The sequence below is a fragment of the Chionomys nivalis genome, chromosome 19, assembly GCF_950005125.1.
Source record: "Chionomys nivalis chromosome 19, mChiNiv1.1, whole genome shotgun sequence".
Taxonomy (NCBI): Eukaryota; Metazoa; Chordata; class Mammalia; order Rodentia; family Cricetidae; genus Chionomys; species Chionomys nivalis.
Window position 1 is genome coordinate 31,446,372 of NC_080104.1, and position 21,126 is coordinate 31,467,497.

A 21,126-nucleotide genomic window follows, 5' to 3' on the forward strand; every position below is an offset into this window, starting at 1 on the left:
TGCTCGGCCCAGGGCGTGGCCAGTGTCTGCAAGTCCGCTAGTTGTCCTGCCGTGAGTTTTCACCCTTTACCTGTGTGCAATGGGGAGCAATGGGAGACGTTTTCTGTTTAAATTAGAGGCCTCTGTACCTATTGTGGTTTCTGTCTGCATTATTAACTTCCCTTCCTCCCTCCTCCTAGTATCTTCCTCATTGGTCCATACCCTCGCAGAATGGCCACCAGGAGGTGACCTGCATCCCCATCCCTGGGGCCAACACCATCACCTCCAGTGGACACTACTGTAGGAGGAAACTGAGCCTTTAATCCCGGCAGAGGTAGCCAGATGTCTGTGAGCTCGAGACCAGTCCAAATGTACAAAGCGAGTTCGGGGTCAGTCACGGCCGACTGTACTCTGCCAAAAAATAAAAAACAACAACAACAAAAACAACAACAAAAAACCAAAAGAAAAAGAAATTGAGGCCAAGACTGTGGGTAGGTCCTGCCAAATTCTGACAGGGTGGAACAACGTAGCAAATTGGTGATGGCTAATGTTCTGCCTGAAGACCCGAACCCGCGGATTAACAGGCATAGCCAACAAAACCGTCTTCCTGAGCGTGCAGCAAGTCCCTGACTAAGGGAGACTTAAGCTTCCAACAGCTCCCCCCCCCCCCCCCACACACACAGGAACCCCTATGTGGCTGGGACACAGAGGCGCGAGCACGCAAGCGGAAAGGCGCTCGCTCGCTGTCATGGTGACTGACGCCACGCCTCCGAGGCTGAGGGAGTCTGCGCGGCGGGCGAAGAGGCCGAGCTGCTCATGCGCAGCACCTATCTTAGCTTCTTGGGCAGGCGGGGGGGAGGAAGCGGAAGACTGACTGGACGTTGACAGACGCCCGTCACCGGAAGTCCCGCCGGTCTTGCCGTGCCTGTTCCCGGAAGTGCACTGCTTGTCTCCGGCGAAATGGCTTCAAGGTTACTTCGCGGAGTGGGCGCTCTGGCGGCTCAGGCCCTGAGGGCCCGCGGGCCCCATGGCGCGGTTGCGACGCGCTCCATGGCTTCTGGAGGTACGTGGGGGAGCTGGGCGCGCCAGGTCGGTGTCGGTGGCCTCGGGGATGGTTGGTGACGGCGCGGTCGAGCGGGGTGGGCCATTGAGCTCGTCCTGGCCCCGTGGACCACCTTGCGTTCCGGGAGCCTGCGCTCGGCGCGGTCTGGCGGTGATTTCGGCCGCCCACCCGATTGATCGCTTCTAAAGTGCCCTGACTGGAAGGTGCCGGGTGACCTTGGGAGATAGGGACGGTTGGAGGGATGAGAAAGGGCTGGACCTACATCCAGATTCCTTGCCCACCTCCAGCTGGTACGCTCTCATTGATTTGGTTTAGAAACAAGCTTCGGCGGTTGGTGGGGAAAACGTCCCATAAGGCGTTGGGAGTCGTGACTCAGTGGGCTGAGGGGCTTATGGAAATGGGTAACTTGGGAGCCCACCAAAGAAGCTTACAATGTCACCTCTCCCGTGTCGGTCATTTTCGCCTGTATTCACCGTGGTCCTATCATGAATTATTGACATAATCATTTTTCTCCTTTCAGGTGGTGTTCCTACTGACGAGGAGCAGGCTACAGGGCTGGAGAGGGAGATCATGATAGCCTCAGAGAAGGGACTGGTGAGGGAAAATTCTCGGTGTCCTCTGGAGCCCTTGGACTTGGGCGGGATCAGGGGAGTCTGCTGTCAGCCAGCCTTTGGTCCTGGAAACTCGACTTGTAGGAACAGCCCCTTTGCAGTGTAGTGGCCGGGGATGTCTGTCATAATTAGTCCATCCTTGTCTTTTTCAGGATCCATACAATATGCTACCTCCGAAGGCAGCTTCGGGCACCAAGGAAGATCCTAATTTAGTCCCGTCCATCACCAACAAGCGGATAGTGGGCTGCATCTGTAAGTACCTTCCCTTTGGTTTATGGCCTGCTACACAGAATGCCTGTAAATTGCTTTAAATACATGCATGTGACTGACTGTATGTGCATAGAAATACTCATGAACACTGTTGTAAGGGTTCTCACTGTCCTGATCCTCAGTGAGTGTGAGAGGGCACTGGAGTCAGATGCCCTTGGGGCTGTAGTTACACGCAAGATTCTGAGCCACCAGTGTGGATGCTGGGAATTGAACTCAGGTTCTCTGGAAGAGCTCCGTGCTCTTTTAATTGTTGAACCATCTTTCCAACCCAGATTATTTATTTATACGATATATATATCGTATAAATATATATATATATATATATATATATATATATATATATATATATATATAAAACAAGTTGTATGCCAGGCACTAAGGATTCAGATCAGTGCTGCTCCTGCTGCTTTGGGATTCTCTGCAGAGAATGGAATTGTGAGAACCTTCAGTGACCCTGATACAAGGTTGTTTCACTCATAGATAAACTCAGCCCCACTGTTTCATTTGAAAGAGCAGAGCTTGCAGTGATCTCTTGAGTCAACTGCAGTTTTGTCTCTGAAGTGTCTGTAGGGAAGAGGTGCTGGAGCTGGATGGCTGTCAACCACTCTTTCCTTTCAGGTGAAGAGGACAACTGTACCGTCATCTGGTTTTGGCTGCACAAAGGCGAGACTCAGCGGTGCCCAAGCTGTGGAACCCATTATAAGCTGGTGCCCCACCAACTGGCCCACTGAGCCCTGCGTTAACTTTTCAGAATGTGATGGAAAACTTCCCTCCAATAAATTAGCCGTTGTATTGGCTCCTCCCATAGGTGGCTAGTCTTTCTGTAGGTTTTGTTTTTGTTTTGTTTGAGACAGGGTTTCTCTGTGTAGTCTTTGCTGTCCTGGGACTCTAGATCAGGCTGGCCTCAAACTCACAGAGATCCGCCTGCCTCTGTCTCCTGAGTGCTGGGATTAAGGTTGTGCGCCACCACCGCACCATTACTATCCAGCTTCCATAGATATTTTTATATTGTGATCAGCTGTTTCTTAATACTGGCTTGACATCTACTTAGAATGTAAAACCAGAATGGAGTTGTTAGATTTATTTATATTTATTTATTTATTGGTTTTTTGAGACAAGGTTTCTCTGTGTAGCTTTGGCACCTGTCCTGGAACTAGTTCTTGTAGACCAGGATGACCTTGAACTCACAGAGATCCATCTGCTTCTGCCTCCCTAGTGCTGGAATTAAAGGTGTGCGCCACCAGAGCCTAGCTGAGTTGTTAGATTTTTTATTTTAAATTTTAAGTTTTATATGTAAGGATAGAGGAGGAAAAATCAGGGGAGATTTTGAAGGGTGAGCAGTGGCAGTATTTGGACCTTACTTGGGTCTTGATGTTTTTGTTTTTACAGTGCTATTGATTGAATAATTGGGCCACATGCTACTGAGCCACCTTCCAACCCTGAACCTAGATTTAGGGGAAAGACATTGTGGACTGTCACCGACTTCTGTACCTATCTGTGTTTCCCAAGTCTGCCTACCAAGTTTAAAGGAGAAAGAAAGGAGGGGGAAGGGAGAGATGCACTGAGCTGGCCACAGCCGTGCCATTTATAGTCCCAGTTACTAGAGTCAGTGTGGGGATCGCCTGAGCCTGGGCCACATAGACAGACCTTGACCCAAAATAATATTTTAAACTCAGTATTGACATTAGGTGGTCACTAAATTTTCAAGTGTGAGGAGTTTTTCTTCTCCAGAAGGACCTATGGGAAAAAGAATTGGGGAGGAGAGCAGCAACTCACCTCAGCCACCATGTTTATGATGTGTTGGTAAAATTCTCAAAACAAATTTCTGTAAAATGGAAATATCTCTTCATTTTATGTTGAAATTTGCCAGACATGGCTTTCATTGCTATCTCCTAAACTGGTTCATCATACATAATTCTGGGTTTGAACTCAGGGATGGAGAGCCTAGGAGAAAGTCCCGATCTTGCTGACCTGTTTGGAAGGTGTAGTCTAAGCTCCTGCTCTAGATGTAGAAGTGAGTGATTGTCTCTGCTTCCGGGTGCTCAGGCATTGATTGGCCGCGGAGGCCTTTCCTGTGGGAAGGGGATACCACACGCTACTAAGTCTTACTCCGACAATCCCACCTTAAATGCTATTACCACTGTTGTACCCTGAAAACTTGAGGTGCTGCTGGGAAGCTCTCCTTGTACACACTTTTCTTTCCGTTCCTTCAAACTGCATAGAGTTGAGCTAGATCAGAAGTCAGTCTGTGCTCTCCTGGCTTCTCATTTCCAAATCCTCCTTGCTGTTTTTCTTTGAAGGATTGTAACCAGTACAGAAAGGAAAGTCTCCAGGACATTTACAGGCTGTGGTGGGCAGAACAATAATCCTCTCAAGATGTCCACATCTTAAGCCCCAAAACCTGAATGTACATTAAGTCGCAGAGCAAGCAGAAACTGAGGTTGTAGGTGGAATTGAGTTTGCTTACCCTAGAACTAGGGACAACTGACTGTCCATCTTTCTGGTTCAGCAGATAATGGATACCAGCTGCTCAGGACCTGAGTTCAATCCCTGGGACCCACATGGTGGAAGGAGGGAACCAGCTTCAGTAGTTTTTCTCTGTCCTTCACACATGTGCTGTGGCATACATGCACACTAAAATATCTTAAAAATTAGAGAGACTTTTGGATTATACAGGTGGAAGGGAATGGGAGACCTAATGATGCTGATTCAACACAGGAAAGAGGTCTTGACCCAGGAACTGCAAGCAGTCTCTGAAAGGAAGGAAGGCAAGAGAGATTATTTAGTCTCCAGATATGAAGGCCTGTGGGTGCTTTGATTTTAGCCCAGTGAGACCCATGTTGAGCCGATATGTAAGATAATAGATTTACATTCTAAGTCACTACATTTGGGATTAACTTTTTATAGCAGCAATAAGAAACTGAAACAGACTACTAAATTCCTGAATCTGTAGGTCTTTGATTTAGCTGAACTTTGGAATCACCTGAAGATTTACAAATCTTAGGGCCCAGGCCATACTAGACCACTGCAGCATACTCCCTGGGGTGGACCTGGGGGAGCAGAGTTCCCCAGGGGTTTCTAGTCCTCAGCTACAGCTGAGGACTACAGTAGGCTAGTCACGTTGGCTTGAGGGGCTCCTGTACCTCCTTGGACTATTTGGGATAAGAAGGAACTGTGGTGTTCTGACCAAGAGGGCTAAATTTCAGGTTCTGCATCCAAGAGGGTTTGTCTATTGTCAACAAGGAAACATACAGACTTCATTACATTATCTGCAGGTTCAGGAACATTTCCAGAACCCCTTGGAAATTGCCAATCTGGTGCTCTGTCATACAGGTGTAGTATGGTTTTTTGTTTTGAGACAGGGTCTCATCATATAACTGATGGTCTAGAACTCCCTGTGTAGACCAGGCTGGCTCAAACTCAGAGATCCACCCGCCTCTCCTGAGTGCTAGGATTAAAGCCATGTTGCCACCATATCTGATGGTATTTTTGTTTTTGTTGTAATACTCTTGTGTGCATACATGCATGCATGTGCAGTGTTTGTGGGCACATGAGCCACCGTATACACATGGTAGTCAGAGGGTAACTTTGTGAAGTTGGTTCTGGCCTTACACCTTTATATGAATTTGAAAGATTAGTTCAGAATATCAAGCTTGTGTAGTGTCTTTACCCACTGGGCCATTCTTTTGTTCCATCTTACAGACTTTACTAAATTCCTTCAATATGACTATCAAAAATCAGGAAGGTAGTTTATATATTTCAATCACCTAATCCTTAGATAGGAAGTTTTCCTAAATGTTCATTAGACTTGTGTGTGTGAGAGAGAGCTGTGTAGCCCAGGCTGGCCTCAAACTCAAAACCGTGTGTCAGCCTCCTCCTGGTTGCTGGAATTAACAGGTCTGTGTCACCACAGCAGCTATTCAGGTTCTTTTCCATCAAGGGGTCCAGTTCAGTCATATTATCGTCCATTGTGATGTCTGGGGCAATTCCTGTCTTACTCAGTCTTTTGACATTGTCAGTGGTTTTTAAATTTAAAATTTTAGAAATCAACCCGACTCCAATTTGTGCTATCGACTGGAACACAGTCAACCTATCAGTAAGGTAAAGAACACAGACTCTTCCCCCGCCCCAGGTCATCAGCTGTCCACAGTCTGAGTGAGGGTTTGTGATGTTTCCGTGTCACGCCAGAATGTTGACCTGCCTGATCTTGTTCAGTCAGAGCTGCTGGGAGTTCCCGAGCACACTGGTCCTGTCACATTCAGAAGACACTGGGACATTTAATCCTTCCCAACTTCTGGCTCTTACAAACTTTCTGCCCCTCTTCCATGGTAGTGAGTCTTGGGGATGGAGAGTAATAAACAGATGTCACCCGTGGTTTAGCACTGTATAGTCACTTAGTGACTTTGTCTTGACCATCACCCACTGTACAAACTAACTTTTCTGTTGAGGTCTGAGAGTTGTACTAATCTATGGGTAGACAGAAGGGAATTTAATACTGTCCTTTTTTGCAAAATGGTAGCAGTAGGTTTACCCCTGGGGTCAGTGAGCTTCCCCAGCCATGGGTGCTTGGGACAGATTTGCAGCACCCAGGCATGCATTTCTGTATTCAGTCAGGAAGAGGTTGGTTACTCGCCAAACATTGGTGTCACTATCGCACCCATGGCATCTCTTGCTATTCCAGTCATTCCAGTTCAAAGCTGGCTAAGACTTCTCTCCCCACAGTACTTTCCAGTGCAGACAGCTAGCCAGGGAGCTTCCTGGTCAGTTACAGTTGATTTTTACATGTCCTGTGACCAATGTGTGAGTATCTTCAGCAATAAGACCTAACCATCAAGTACTGGGGACAGCCAAAAGTAAGCAATAGCCTGTATTTTCATCGTCTTGGGACAGTACAGACACCTCAACAACTCAAGGGGGGTATCCTACACATGAACTCAAACCTTCAAGTGCACAGCAAGTACTTTATCAACTGCGCCTTCTCCCAGACCTTAGTCACATATCACTAAGGACTCAAATATCTTACTGGTTTATAATACATTAAAGATTGGAGCATTAGGGGCTGCTTCAACTTGGCCCGCACGTTGCTTAGATAAGTCACTTGAATTCTTACTTTCTAGTGCCACAAGACGTAGGTGTATCTTGAGCTTCCCTTTAGGGAACTGAAGCACAGACCTGGATGCTGTGCTCATTGTTTCTGGGTGCTGCTTATTCTAGACCCTCCAAGCAGAGGTAGGAAACCATGGCTTGCTTGTACACAGATGAGTGTTTCAGCATTAGTAGAACAGAACCAGGAGTTCATACCTGTAACCCAGTACAGCACGAGCCTAGTCTAGCTGCTTCCTCCCTTGGCTGTAGCTCTTTTCCATTACAGACCCTCCCTGAGGGCTATGGGGGCTACGGAGGCCTTTGTTTTCAAAAATATGACTTGGATGTGTATAAGGGGTGGTTCCTGGGGAGAGAACAGGAGCAGAGCTAGCAAGCAAAACGGGACACAGGTAGGAATGGAACAGACCTTAAGTGTTTTCTGCCGGCATCACACCAGCTGCTGTTTTCCCAGGAAGTGGAATTCTACATTAACTGGAATTCCACTGAACGGAGAGGTGCTGTTTCTTCCTCCCCCATGGCTGTATTTACTCGTATCAGTAAGGACTCATGAATATTTTATTGTATGGCTTATAACTCGTTACAGATTTGAGGTGTTACCCGCACAGTAGATTATGAGAGCAAACACACTGGGTGGGCAGAATGGAGTAGGGTCATGAGCTAGGCTGGGGTAGCCCCAGTGGGAAAGGACGGGCAGCAAAGGGACTGCAGGAGACAGACTTGACTGACAAGGTGGGGTGCATGTCAGAGGGAGGAACTCAGCAGTAAGGTTCCAGACACAGGCGGCTGGGAGCAGAACCCTGCACAAGGGCCTTACCAAAGGTTCCTGTGTAAACTTTGACGCTATGCTTGACCACGTGACCGCACAGAATCCCCTGCACACATTCCTGATCAGTACTGTGGCTTATAGCTTTCAACACTCGGCTCTGGTCGCTATCCTTCCATAGTGAAAACTGTCACCTAGCACACAGCGAAACCACCTTCTCCAGACCCTCGACATGCTAGCTAGCCTAACTGACCTCTTTGGTTTATGCCACTGTGTCACAGACCAATTTACCTTCCCTGTCAACTGTCAAAGGCCTCTCCCTAACTACCGACTGACCCAGGCTCTTACAAGCCAGCACGTCCCACCTGTTGGCTCAACCCCAGCACTGTCAGCCCAACACTGTCCCAGAATGGCTGGTGTCTTTCTCCTCTGAGTTGAGCCCTCTTGTTCTCCATCAGCGCAGAGCCATGTCGTGCAATAGGTACTAAAAGCAGACTTCTCTACTGGTTGAGCTCTCACTGCCTGCAGGACTTCCTGGTTGTTCTGCTTCCTCCTGTGAACTCCGGTCCACTCCTAGGCTGCCCTTCTCATCCTGCCCGAGGCTGGTAAGTCTGCATCACTGCCAGCACCTGTGTGCCTCTGCAGGCCTGTGTCAGATGTGGGGCACACATGGCAACCGTTTAGGAACACGCAGGGAAGGCAGTCTGGCTCTGCCTCCCCTAGCAGGTCACGGCAAGTGGGTAATGAGGCTGGCCTCGCTTGTCCCATTGCCCTGCCAACCACTGAAGGCTTCGGGCTCCTGAACTATGCCAGTGTCATGCTGAGTTCCCTCTGGGATGAGTTGAGCAAACGAGAGCACAGAAAGCCACAAGAATCAGAGCCACACATTGGGCTTTAGCCATAATTATTACTATAATGATTTATAAAAAGAATTATTTTTCAGGCAACTGTGTTAAATTATTGTTCAGCTCTGGAGAGGGAGGTGGGGCCCTGGCCTTTCTTAAGGGAGGTGAGGACATGCCTACCCTTTGGGTCTGACTCCTGATTGGCTTTCCCTCAGCAAACCAAGACCACCATCCCTTACTGTCCAGGGTGCCGAGGGAAAGGGGGGAAGGGCAGCAAATCAATGTAGTGCTTTGAAAGGGGGTGGGGCAGATCACAAGCTGTGGCTGCCCATGGCTCTGATGCTGACCCTTGGCTACACTCCCTCACTGGGAATGGAGAACTGTTCCTTAGTCCTGTCTAGGACATTTGCCCAGCAAAACCAGTGTGCAAGGGTCTAGGCAGCCCTGTCAGCCAGGACGAGGAAATTGGCATGAAACACACCAATGTGCCTCACCAACCAATGGGAGCTCCTGGCTGCTCCCTCAGCCCACTCCAATGACCCAGGGACTCTCGCCCCAGTGGGAGCTGTCAGAACAAAGGAGCATGAGTGTCTGGTCTCGGAGCTTCAAGCACGGAGCAAGGAACCACAGGCCCAAGTGGCCTTGCTGAGAGGGTCGTCCACACCAACTGTGTTGGATTCTTCGATTCCTATGCTCCAGCTTGGGACTTCCATCCATGCAGCTAATCGTTACTGTGTCTGTGTGTGTATGTTGAGCACAGGGGCAGGGAGGGCTACAGGCGAGCATGACTGCGCCACCTGCTCCGGGGTCAGGGCATGCAGGGGACCCTAGGCCTACAACATGAACCCAGACCAAAAGGGGTCAAGGGCTCTGGCTCCCCTTTCCTCCCTCTCTCCCAATATGTCCACTCTCCTTGGGCATTAGAAGGTTTTGCGATGAATCGCACGGGAGCCATCTTCTTCATATTCCTTTTTGGATACCCACATCTTCTTAAAGGTGTCCAGGGAGGCGAGGATGGAGCCGCTGTAGGGATGGAGAGACAATATTCTTTGGTACCTGTGGGCTGGGCCAACTGCCATCCTTTTACTTCATCCATTTTCCCCGGCCTGTGCGAACCCCTGGAGGAGTCTCTCCCTGAGCCCTTCTGCTTGAGCCCCATCTCACCCGATCCACGTGGAGTACAGCCGTTCCTGAGGAGCTGAGATCTAGGAGGGAGCAGATGGCTGCGTTACCACCTGTCCCACAAACACAGCCACCACCCTCAAACCCAAGGCAGCGAGAGCATGCACGGTAGGGCAGGGTGGAGAATGGCAAACGTGGGCACAGGCACAGTGGGGTTCCCATTTCCCTGAAAGCCAGCGCCACCCAGGACCCTCTCCATAGAGTTTCTAGTCTTACTTTGATTTTAACATCCTTTGGGGCGAGCTTCTTTACTTCACTTAGTAACCTGTCTCCAAAGCCTGTGGATACAAAGATGGCCAAGCCTGGACCACAGCCAACCTCCTGGCCATGGTGGCCTTTAGACCACTAGCTGCTGCCGTCCCTCTTCCTGTACCCTGGCTGTGGGTGGGTATACCGTCTGAGAGACTGGCGTGAGATGCAACCTAAGCCATGCAGTGCCACCTGTGCCTCCCTGAAGACTCCTCAACTGAGCAGCCGCTAAAAACACACCATGCTAAGGAAAACTTCATTTTAGTGCTTGGTTGTTATTTTGGTTTCTTTTACTTTTTTTTTTTTTTTTTTTAAAAGAGTGTCTCATCCCGTGTAATCCAGGCTTGGCTCTAACTTATGATCCTCTTGCCTGAGTCTCCTGAGTACTGAAGTGACGGGTGTGTGCCCCCAGGCCTGGCATAATTTAATTTTAAATTGAATCTTTTAAAAAACCAACACATTAAAAACATCTCCCCTACCACAAAACCCCAGTTCACTGAGTGCTGCCAAAGAGGTGATGAGAATGGCACACTGCTGGCCCCAGAGAACGAGCAGTCTGAGGTGTCGGCTGCCCTGGCCGCCATCTCTCCAACAGTACCTTTAAAGAGTGTTGAGCCCCCTGAGAGCACAATATTGGAGAACAGTGTCCGGCGAAGGTCCATGTCAGACTTGTGGATGGCAAAGGCCAAGACTTCGTGAAGCCCCTCACTCTCATCCCCCACCAGGTCTGGCTGGAAGAGCAGCTCGGGGGCTCGGAAGCGCGCAGGCCCCACCTGTGGAGAAGAAGAGTGAAGCACAGGTTCTCCAGAGGAGCCAGTCCTTTCCCTCCCGGTTAGCATGAGCTACCACACTAGAACCAGGCCTGGCCACTTACATCAAGTGTGCTGCCGTCTGGAAGGGTGTACTGCACCTTCTCAGTCTCAAGAGCCTCGTCCTTCTGTGGGTTGATGGACAGGTAGCAGGCTCTCTGTATGGGCAGAGTACACTCTTAGGCAGATTGTAGCGGGGACACTTGCAGCCAGCGCTTGCTTTCTTGTATCGGCCTCCCCAACTCCAGCCATGCCCACATCCCCATGCCCTTCATCACCTCTTTGATGGTCCGGACAACCTCAAACTCAGCCGAGGTGTGGAAGTCAGCCCCTTCCTTGCGCAGCAGCAGCCTCAAATATCGAGAGACGTCACGGCCCGCGATGTCTACCCGCATGATGGAGTGTGGCATGGCAAAGCCCTCATAGATGGGGACAGCGTGAGTGACCCCGTCCCCCGAGTCTAAAACCACGCCTGTTGTGCGTCCTGTTGCGTACCTGCCACCAGGTCAGCATCCTTTACTTTAGCCACCGAGGTAAGAAGACCTCCTCGACCCCGCCAGGGACCCTGGGACGTTATTTATACTACCCGAGAAACAGGAATGGAGGGGATCAGGAGGCTGTGCCTCCAGGGACATCAGGGCGTAGGGCACTCACAGGCTGAGCACGGCCTGCATGGAGATAAACAGTGCAGGAACATTGAAGGTCTCAAAGAACACCTCTGCCGCCTTCTCCCGGTTCTTACTGGGGTTCAGTGGGGCCTCCGTGAGAAGAACAGGATGCTGTGAGAGACGAGGGAGTCACACACAAAGACAAGCCAGGCACTGAGCTTTCCTGAGCTCGAACGAAGCACCACTGTTAACAGCCGCTTGTCCCGCCTCAGAACTCCATCCTGAACCAGCTCCAAAGATCAGGCCCTGCAAAACCCTGCCTGGCTATCACTTGTTGTGCACATAAACACACAGAAAGAGCAGGAAAAGTCCTATCACTGTGCAGACAGGGAGTGGGCAATGTCATTCAGGAAAGCTGGGCATGTGGAGGGAAGGGTGGCGGCCACACCTCCTCGGAGAAGGTCTGTAGCTGGTCCTTGGAGTAGACGTACTGCCAGATGCGCTCCATGTCATTCCAGTCCCGCACCACGCCGTGCTCCATGGGGTAGCGGATGGTCAGCAGCCCCCGGTGCTCCTGGAGGACATGGAGAAAGCCAGACATAGCACCTGGCCCTCGTGGACCAGCTGCTGCACACTGAAGTCGCCCTCTGCCTCTGCCTGCTGGGTATCTCCCTGCTCCGCACACAGGCTCCCAGAGCTCAGCTGGCCTCAAATGGCTAAGGGCCAGAGAAGATGGCAACATGCCTCATTGAATACAGTCTTCTGGGCAAATGGCAGCTATTTTCCTCAAGTCAGCTGTGCCTGCTGGCAAGAAACCATCACAAGCAGGCCTGATGACTGTCGGTGCCTCAGAGGGTGGGGTCACTGGACCCTCACCCAAAATCGTGCCCAGTCATTTATATGCACTCTATTAACTGTATGTGGCCCGAGGGTCTACATAAGCTGGGGAAGGCTAACGGAAGGGAGAACCCAGCATGATGGGTGAAAACTTTTCAGGTGTTTTGGAGTTCCTCGTCCTCCTCTAAGTAGCCCTCATCCATACTCTGTAAGTAAGCTCAATAAATATCAGTTTTCCCAGATGAGTGGGTGTGGAGCATGCCTTTAATCCCAGCACTGGGGAGGCAGGGGCAGGCAGACCTCTGTGAGTTCAAGGCCAGCCTAGTCTACAGAGCAAGGTCCAGGACAGGCTCCAAAGCTATACAGTGAAACCCTGTCTCGACCTCTCACCACCCCAAAAAATAAATCAGTTTTTCCAGAGTAAACACTGATGGAGCTTGTATTTTGGTTTATGGAAGAAACCTTAGAAGGAGGTTAAAAATGTCTCCTTAGGAAGGAATTCTTACCATGTCTGGTAGTCAGCAGGATATAACAAAAACAAAGATATGTTGTAGAATATTAGTTTAAAATGTCTTACATTTGTTTATGTTGTGGAACATTTGTTTTAATGATGTAGAGATGTGTCGCATTCTTTCATGTTGCATTTGTTTAAGCTGTGTTACTTTGCTTGCTTAAAACACCTGATAGGTCTGATAAAGAGATGAACGGCCAATAGCAAGGCAGGAAAAAGAATAGAAGGAGAAAACAAGAGAAAAAAAGATCAAGGAGCAAGAGAACAAGGAGAGGAGGACACTAGGGGCCAGTCATGGAATAAGAGTGAAAGCAAGATATACAGAAGAAAAGGAAAAAGTCGAGGCAAAAAGGTAGATGGGAGAATTTAAGGGAAGCTGGCAAGAAACGAGCCAAGCTATAAATAGGAATAAGCCTCCATGTGTATTTATTTTGGAGCTGGGTGGCGGGCCCCCCAAAGAACAAAAGAGTAAAAAAGAAATCAACCAACTACAAAGATGAGTTTGGGAAAAGCCAACAGCATTGCTCTCGGTCCAGATGATGAGATAGGCAGTTAAAGCCACACCGAAGGTGGGGTATCTGTTTTCCCACATGGTGTGTTGGAGTATCCCTGCAATGCCTGTCCTGAGTAACAGGATGTGCAACTGAAGCCCAGGGGGAAATTGCTTGTGTGAAGGAGGAACTGCCATACAGGGGACACATGGCTAGCATCCTCCATTGTAGCCTTGGGTTTCGAAAGAAAGGTGGAAAAAAGCAGATAGTGGCATTGGCTTGCTTCTTCTTACAGGTGGGGGATCAAAGAACCCTTCCTGAGATCCAAGGCCTTGGAACCTGTGGGAACACTGGTTAAGAGTGACGGCTAAAGAAGTGAGGTGCCAGATGACACTCCAGTCACTAGGCAAGACAGAATGGGTTCAGAAGGAGGTTGATTTAGCAGGGATCTATGCCAGCTGCTGGTGGAGGACGCTTCTGGGGGACAGAGATCACAACAGCCACAACTAATGAGATAGCCAGAGTGAGGACCGTGCCCAGGGTGACTGGAGGCCCCATGATGAAGTATGAGTGTACTGGCTCGCCAACTATTTGACAACCAGGTGTGTTGGCACACATCTGTAATTCCATCACTCGGAAGGCAGAGAGAGACAGGTGGATCTCTGTGTATAAGGCCTGGTTAACATAGCTGGTTCCAGGACAGTGAGGGTTGGAGAGAGAACTTGTTTCATGCCCCACCCCCCAAACCATTTGGGCTTCGGTGGGTGCTGTAACTAGGTGTTCCTGGTAGTGCTCAAGAACATCAAAGACTCGGGTGATGGAAATCTCTACAGCTGTGCAGGTGAAAAGGATTAAGTTTGACCACAGCTGGGCAGCTTCCTCCCCTGAATATGCTCTGTATATTCTCTCTTGGGGGAAGGGAGTACAAATTAGTCACCCAAACCCAAGTCCTTTTAGCCGCCAGGTGCGGCAAATGGAGAGGCACTTACTGGCTGTAGCGGAACCAGGACGGCAACCAAGAACGCACCAGTCTCAAGCCAAGAAGGTGCAGCTAACTGCAAGGTGAGCAGGTAGAAGATACTGTCCCCTTGGCCCTAGATCTGATCAGCTTGAGCTCCCTGAGCCCTACTGAGTTCATCAAGACTAGGAAAATGTTGGGGCCGGAGAGATGGCTTGGTGGTTAAGAGCATTGACTGCTCTTTCAGAGGACCTGGGTTCAATTCCAGCACTCACATGGCAGCTTACAACCATCTGTAGCTCCAGTTCCAGGGGAGCTGACTCCCTTACACAGACGTACGTGCCAACAAAACACCAATCAACACACATAAAATTAAAATAGAAAGTCTTTAAAATAAAGAGCATAGGAAAATGCATCAAGGACCCACAAAAGTGCCCCCAGATGAGGAAGTCATATAACCGATACAAAGGAGCAGAATCTTTTGTTGTTATACTGGACTTCAGTGATGCTTTTCTTCAGGATCTCTTCAGCTTGACTCTCAAAACAGATCCTTCCTGGAATGGACTTTCAGAGTACTTCAGGTTACAACCCTACTATTTATCAAGGGATGGTGACCTACGGCTTTGCTTTGTCACCTAGAGCATCCTTGGTAAAAAGGTTTCATTATATAGATGACATAATGCTAATCTGAGTGCTCCTTGGGTTTGGAAAGTCATCTGAAAGACTTAACAGTGCACCTAAAGGAGCAAGGATGGGAAGGAAATCAGGTCACAAAGGGTGCAAAGCCAGACACAATTATGAAATTCCTGGAGGCTTTATGGTTGGGTGAAGCAGGGATGATACCCACTGTGCTGGCTGGTCTGATATCAACTTGATACAAGCTAGAGTTATCTGAGAGGAAGGACCTCAATTAAGCAAATACCTCCAGAAAATCCAGCTGCAAGGTATTTTGCCCAGCCCACTGTGGGTGGTGCAATTCCTGGGCTGGTGGTCCTGGATTCTATATTAAGAAAGCAGGCTGAGTAAGCCAAGGCGAGCAAGCCAGTAAGCAGCACCCCTCCATGGCCTCTCCATCAGCTCCTGTCTCCAGGTTCCTGTCCTGACTTCTTCTGAGGATGAACAGCCAGTGATATGGAAGCGTGAGCCGAATAAACCCTTTCCTCCCAACTTGCTTCATCACAGCAACAGAAACCCTAAGACACCCACAAAGGTAATCAAGAGAATTCTGCCAAAAACTCTTACATGTAAAAGTTAAAGGATGAACGCAGGATACCTTGTGAGAGTGTGAAACAGACCTCTGAGGACTTGAGATTAACCGAGAATCCCAGTGTTAGGGCTGCGTTGACAAAGGAGGCCCTCTAAGCCCCCCAACAATAAAGTCTACTGCCATACTATTGTTTGTACACCAAAACTAGATGGTAGGACCCTGTTGGTTGAAGTCACTGCATGCTTCAGTCGCAGGACTTGGTAAAATCCAGTGGAGAACATTGCTGAAGGGAGTGAGTGAGTGTGAGCGTGTGTAAGACTCTAAGGGCTGAAGGAAAGGAGAGTGCCACAGAACACAGTAAATAACTCCAAGCAAAGAGGAGTCATTTTCATCAAATCAGCTGTCCCTTCTTGCAAGAAACCTTTTGAGCAGACCTGAGGTTCCCTCAGAGGGGGTGAGAGGGTCACTGGACCCTCACCCGAGATTTCTCCCTCCTGGACTTCCCTGTCATTCCTAGGCAGTTCTGTCCTAACTGCACATGGTCTCAGGGCTTGAGAGGAGCTAGTGTATGCAGGCTGGGGAAGGCTTTGAAGAATGAAGATGGCAGCCGGGCGGTGGTGGTGCATGCCTTTAATCCTAGCACTTGGGAGGCAGAGGCAGGCGGATCTCTGTGAGTTCGAGACCAGCCTGGTCTACAAGAGCTAGTTCCAGGACAGGCTCCAAAACCACAGAGAAACCCTGTCTCGAAAAACCGAAAAAAAAAAAAAAGAATGAAGATGGCTGTGGGTGTCCCTTGCTCACACCCCATCAACAAAGTCTCTGGTTCCCCAGGGTGAACTTCGGCAGAATCCTAGTCTGGTTTCTCACTGGGGCCTTATAAAGAGCCACTGTTTCCGTCGTCTACTTGGGGAAAGAATTCTGGAAATGTGCCCCATCCCACAATCCCTCCTTTTACCCCACAAATGCGCTTCCTCACTCACTGCCCGAACTCTCCACAGTGTCTCCTGTCAGCACAGCCCCTCCTGGGCCGCCTGAGCCCACCGTTCTTCCAGAATACGGCCAGGCACTGGCCTCTTGGCCCAGCTCTCCAAGAAGTCCTCACCTGTCCTCCACAGGATAGCCTCCTCCATCTGCCCTCAGAAATCCCTCTTGTCTTCCCTTCTATTCAGCTCTCCCCACCCTCTTCAGGCCTGGGACTGTGCCTTTATTCCCCAGGAACCTACCTGGCTCCTGCCCACGCTGGGCTGGCTCTTCTCACACACTCTACGTTGGCTCCCCCAGGTATGCCAGCCTAGCCAGAATGAGAAACGGCCCCAGCCCTCCTTATGGCAGGGTTGTCAACTCTAGATGACTCTAATTCCCAGTCACTTTTGGGGGTAGCGGAAGATGACTTTGAACTTCCGATCCTCCTACGTCCACACCTCCCAAGTGCTGTGCTCGCAAGCTTGTGACCTTAATTCCTTCTCCCATAGTTTCCACACAGCGTCTGAAAGAGGACAGGAGGCCCAAGCCGATTCCTCGGGAGGGTCATTTTGTTTGCGTATCACGGAAGGGGGACTGCCTTGCCACACACACAGCACCGAACAACCGAGAGGGGTCAAGAAAGGTGCAGAAACCCTAGAACAGGTTGCTCTGACCACCAGCCAGCTCTCCTGTGACTGAGGAACTCAATGGAAGGCCAATTACCTCTGCTTTCGGTCCAATGAAGAGGTCCCCCTCCAGGGCTCCAGCCATAACCCGCATGTGCTTGGGCCGTCCGACACTGCAAGGACACAGAAGGTCAGTGAGCTGAGCAGGTGCACAGCTGAACCTGTGCCTAGGAAAACTGCAGCCCAGCTGCAAAGCTCTAGAGAGTGACCAGTCTGAGCACTGGGAAGTGGCGCAGGGCAAAGGTCAGAGCCTAGACTTAGGGAAAGCGGGCCAGTAGCATGGGTCTTAGCAGCAGAAGCAGTGTGGAGTCTGAAGGAACGGGTCTCTCTCCAGGGAGCTCTGAGTGTGAACAACACGACCCTTCATGGCCTGGCGCTAGCAAGGGATGAGCCTTCTATAGCCACTGTCTCAGCCCAGCCTCTTGTCTGCTGTTGGACGGAGGACAGCTGTGTAGTGGCTTCCTTGTGCATCCTTCTCACAGTGGCCACTGTTCCTCCCTACTGTCACAGCTTCCAGAATAGAGATTAGTTCTTGGCAAGCATGCATCTGATGAGCCGCCATTCCAAATCGTGACCCACATTCCCCATGTACCACCAACAGCCTTCCCTGACACCCACCCAGTCAGAGTTCTGGATGGAAGGCTGAAGCCCTTCGGTCTACCCTCAGTGCGCCCAGGCTGGCCTTGTCCCTACTCCAGGGAACTTCAGGGTCTAGTTCTGATCTGGCCACTGACAAATCCTTTAAGCTCTGAGAGACCCCAGAGAGAACTTTCCCATTGGGCAGGTTCCCAGGCACTCCAGAATCCCCAGGATGGTTCCACCCAGGCAGGTATTCCCGCCACCACTAGCACCACCTGGGGCATGTGGAGTGGGCTACATAGGAACATTTCCTAGATGCTAAACACAAACGAGCACTGATCAACATTTCTGGGGGCTGCAGGTACAGCTTAGAATGTACACTTAGCTTTCGGGAGGCAAGGGGTTCAAGCACCCAAACCTCACAATAATCAGAAAAACCTTTCCAGGGAGGCAGGGGTACCCTCCCCCCACAACTCTCTGTGGGAGCTTAGCTTTTTCCCTGGAGAGAGGTCCCTTTTATTTCTGCCACAGCCACCGCCACACCCCATCCCCAGGGCAATGCTGGCTGCTTCTCCTCCTCTCAGGTTCAGCCAGAAACAAAGGTAAGAAGCTCTGAAGAGGAAACTCAGCCCCTAACTCCTCCAGAGCTCAGGTTGACCCCACCAACCTGCTGCTTCCTCTTCCAGGTGGACGGGGAGTGGCCCTCAAAGAAGAGGGCTGTAACCACAGGGTCTGTGTTCTTCCCAAAAGCAAACACGGGAGGTGGGGGAGGCTGCTGCCCCAGCAACACTTACTAGTTTGGGAAACAGTACTTAGGAATCTGGTCTCCTGCAAAACCAGCCTTGATCACCCCTGAACCCTGCAAGGAAAAGCAATGTTTAGCTTCTGCCGCCAACTCCAGACGCAGTCAGTGTCCCCAAGTGGAGAGCTCTGGCAGCCCCACCAAGGTTGGGCAGGGGGGAAGCCAGAGACCCCACCTGGAGGACAAGATTATTCACAAACACTAGTGGCTCAAAACTGGGGGTAACACTGCATCTCCGGCCCTGGAGATTTCTATTGGGCTGGGTCTGGAAACTCAAGGGGTGGGGGCGGGCGACAAGAGGGGCTGTTAAGGGCATCTACTGGGGGGAGGTCAGGGTTGCTGTCAGTGCTCTACAGTGCACAGGTGATCCCTGTTACCGATAATCACCCGCACCAGTAGGGCGAGGAGAGAGCAGCCATCACACACCTCCTCCTCGGTGAATGCTATGGCTAGTTCCTGTGGGAGGAGGCATACAGCTACACTCCAAAGATAGCTGGATGCTACCCCTCAGTGTCCTCCTATGCAAGAATCCCTTTCTTCACCGGCAGAAATAGACCACATACTGGGTCCACCCGGGAGACCACTTGGGGTGTGGAAAGATCGGTACCTTTCTCAGGTACCTTCCCTGGGGAGTAAGAGGAGGAGACTGGCCCTGCTCCTGCTCCTGCTCCAGCCTGGAAGCTGGACCTAGGATGTCAACAAGAACCTGGCAAGTCCTCCGCTCAGTAAAGGAATCACTTTCTCATACCCTTTGCCCACCAATCTCCATCACAACCCTTTGGGCATGCAGAGCAGCAACAAAACATGTCCAAGTCATAGGAGAGGGCCTCCAAGCCCAAAAGGAGGCAAGCGGGTGCCCCTGAGCTCATAAGCTTGTTGGCCACCAAGAAGGGAAGTAGCCTGATGCGCACTGTAGCTTGCCAGAGCACTGGTCGGATAAGCACATCCCCGAGCCCAGGACTAGCCTCCAATGATAAACATCCTGTTATGATTTAAGGGAGTCCACATGGGTGCTCCAAAAAAAGGCAGCCACAAAGGGACTCCATCAGGGGGGTCACGTGGGGAGGAGTCAGCTCCCAGAAAGAGCAGAAGTGTGTCACTGTCAAAAACTCCAAGGCCTGCACACCAGAGATATCATCTAGGCATAGCCAAAGAAAACCCCGGCCACGGCAAAGGATCTAAGGCTAGACATCTCCCAGGGCATCTGAAGGCAAGCAGAACCCAGGTGCTGGAAGACAAAGCCTCGGGAAGCAGGACCTCTTTCCTTTCAGGCTTGCGAACAACCTAGCCCCAAGTGCTGCTGCTCTGTCCTGGGAAAAGAGGTCCTGCACTCTCCAAAAGGATCATTTAAAGAGAGGGGGGTTAAACTGGCAAAGAGGACGCCAAGTGGTGGTGGGTACTTGGCTGGTAGACATCAACGTGCAGTGTTTGCCTCTGGGTGCAGCCTCTTGGGAAGTGTTGTAAAGATCACCAGGCCCTCCAAAAGACGAGGCCAGGAGTGTGCAAAGGTCAAATGTCAGCCGACCTACATCAGGCTGACCAACAAGCAAAGGGCCGGAGGTCTAAACTTGCCCAGAGCTTCCATCCACGACAGATGCGTCCGCCGGCCTAGAGCACCAAGGACCACCTGGCTAGGTCCTGCTGTCCTGCACATCCTGGGCTCCCAGGGAAGGGGTCCCGAGGCCCACACCTGGCCCTGCGGGGGCAGCGAGTGGGCACTGGTCCCACCAGCGCGGGCCACTGCGCGGCGCCGCGTGCAATCCCTGGGCGGGACACAGCCCTCCCCCAACCCCGCTGTCCCGACTCACATTGTCGATGACCACGGGCTGGTTGGCGATGATGTCGTAGGACTCCATGGCCGGGCCGAGCCGGCCCTGCCCAGCAGGCGGGCTGCAGGAGGACCGGCGGGCTACAAGGCGAGCGAGAAGACCAGGACGGCCGCGACTCTAGACCGGGCGCCGCGGACCTCCCCCAGTACACAGCCTACGCGAACCCAGCTCTGCGGCCAATCACAGCGGGTAATTGGCCTGATTGACGGCGAGCGCCGGGGCGGACTGCGGAGGGACGGGGGCGGGGACTCTTGGAGCTGGTTAGCCAATTGAAGCTGCCCGGAAGGACTGCCGGGCGTTGCCAAGGTAGGCTGCGCGGCGCCCGTGCGATGACGTCATGACTGGGTGCTTAAAGGGGACGCAGGAATTGAATAGAAGATAGTGGGTCCTTTGCGATTGGAAAGTGTCACCTACTGGAAACACATCTTCAATGCAACATCCGTGAGCACTCCTCGTAGGAAGACAGCCTTAATATTTCAACGGTAGAGTCAAATTAGATTTACTCATTTTTTTGATTTTTAGAGATAGGGTTTTTATTATGCCCAAATTCGTGGGTCCCCACAAAAGCCAACAAAGGAGACCGAGTCCCATATGTAAAAGCAAAGAGCCTTTATTCTAACCAAGTTTGCAAACTCGGTCTCTCCACATGTCCAACGTATTTGGACTATCTGGAGAGCCCCGATTGGGTTTTTTATAGTTGTAAAGGTGGGTGGTGAGGGGTCTCTGAGGTTCAGCAACACTGATTGACTGACATTTGTCTAGAGGTGTCCTGGTCAGG

General features: G+C 50.8%; 2 protein-coding genes across 2 annotated transcripts; one reads left to right on the forward strand and one right to left on the reverse strand.

Annotated features, from left to right (window-relative positions):
• Window positions 1-868: 868 nt before the first annotated feature.
• Window positions 869-2,752, forward strand: LOC130862175 (cytochrome c oxidase subunit 5B, mitochondrial). Its single transcript, XM_057751645.1, has 4 exons — window positions 869-1,042; window positions 1,563-1,636; window positions 1,806-1,905; window positions 2,542-2,752. Exons 1-4 carry the CDS (start codon window positions 940-942, stop codon window positions 2,652-2,654), a joined length of 390 nt encoding a protein of 129 aa, XP_057607628.1. The 5' UTR covers window positions 869-939; the 3' UTR covers window positions 2,655-2,752.
• Window positions 2,753-7,549: 4,797 nt separating this feature from the next.
• Actr1b (actin related protein 1B) lies at window positions 7,550-20,510 on the reverse strand. The gene is made up of 11 exons (XM_057751231.1): window positions 20,328-20,510; window positions 18,512-18,576; window positions 17,176-17,251; window positions 11,934-12,059; window positions 11,532-11,656; window positions 11,156-11,372; window positions 10,943-11,035; window positions 10,667-10,841; window positions 10,036-10,097; window positions 9,802-9,842; window positions 7,550-9,660 (listed from the first exon to the last, which is right to left on the reverse strand). The coding sequence occupies exons 1-11, from the start codon at window positions 20,373-20,375 to the stop codon at window positions 9,558-9,560; spliced, it is 1,131 nt and encodes a 376-aa protein (XP_057607214.1). The 5' UTR covers window positions 20,376-20,510; the 3' UTR covers window positions 7,550-9,557.
• Window positions 20,511-21,126: the final 616 nt, after the last annotated feature.

What these genes read in the sequence shown, in the direction of transcription:
- Actr1b (XM_057751231.1), bottom strand. Translation starts at nt 20,375, where the DNA reads ATGGAGTCCTACGACATCATCGCCAACCAGCCCGTGGTCATCGACAAT. An exon ending in CAGACGGCAGCACACTTGAT is followed by an intron (nt 10,842 to 10,942) that starts GTAAGTGGCCAG and finishes TCTTCTCCACAG; the next exon opens with GTGGGGCCTGCGCGCTTCCG. An exon ending in GGGCTCAACACTCTTTAAAG is followed by an intron (nt 10,098 to 10,666) that starts GTACTGTTGGAG and finishes TTGTATCCACAG; the next exon opens with GCTTTGGAGACAGGTTACTA.
- LOC130862175 (XM_057751645.1), top strand. Translation starts at nt 940, where the DNA reads ATGGCTTCAAGGTTACTTCGCGGAGTGGGCGCTCTGGCGGCTCAGGCC. An exon ending in GCGCTCCATGGCTTCTGGAG is followed by an intron (nt 1,043 to 1,562) that starts GTACGTGGGGGA and finishes TTCTCCTTTCAG; the next exon opens with GTGGTGTTCCTACTGACGAG. An exon ending in GCGGATAGTGGGCTGCATCT is followed by an intron (nt 1,906 to 2,541) that starts GTAAGTACCTTC and finishes CTTTCCTTTCAG; the next exon opens with GTGAAGAGGACAACTGTACC.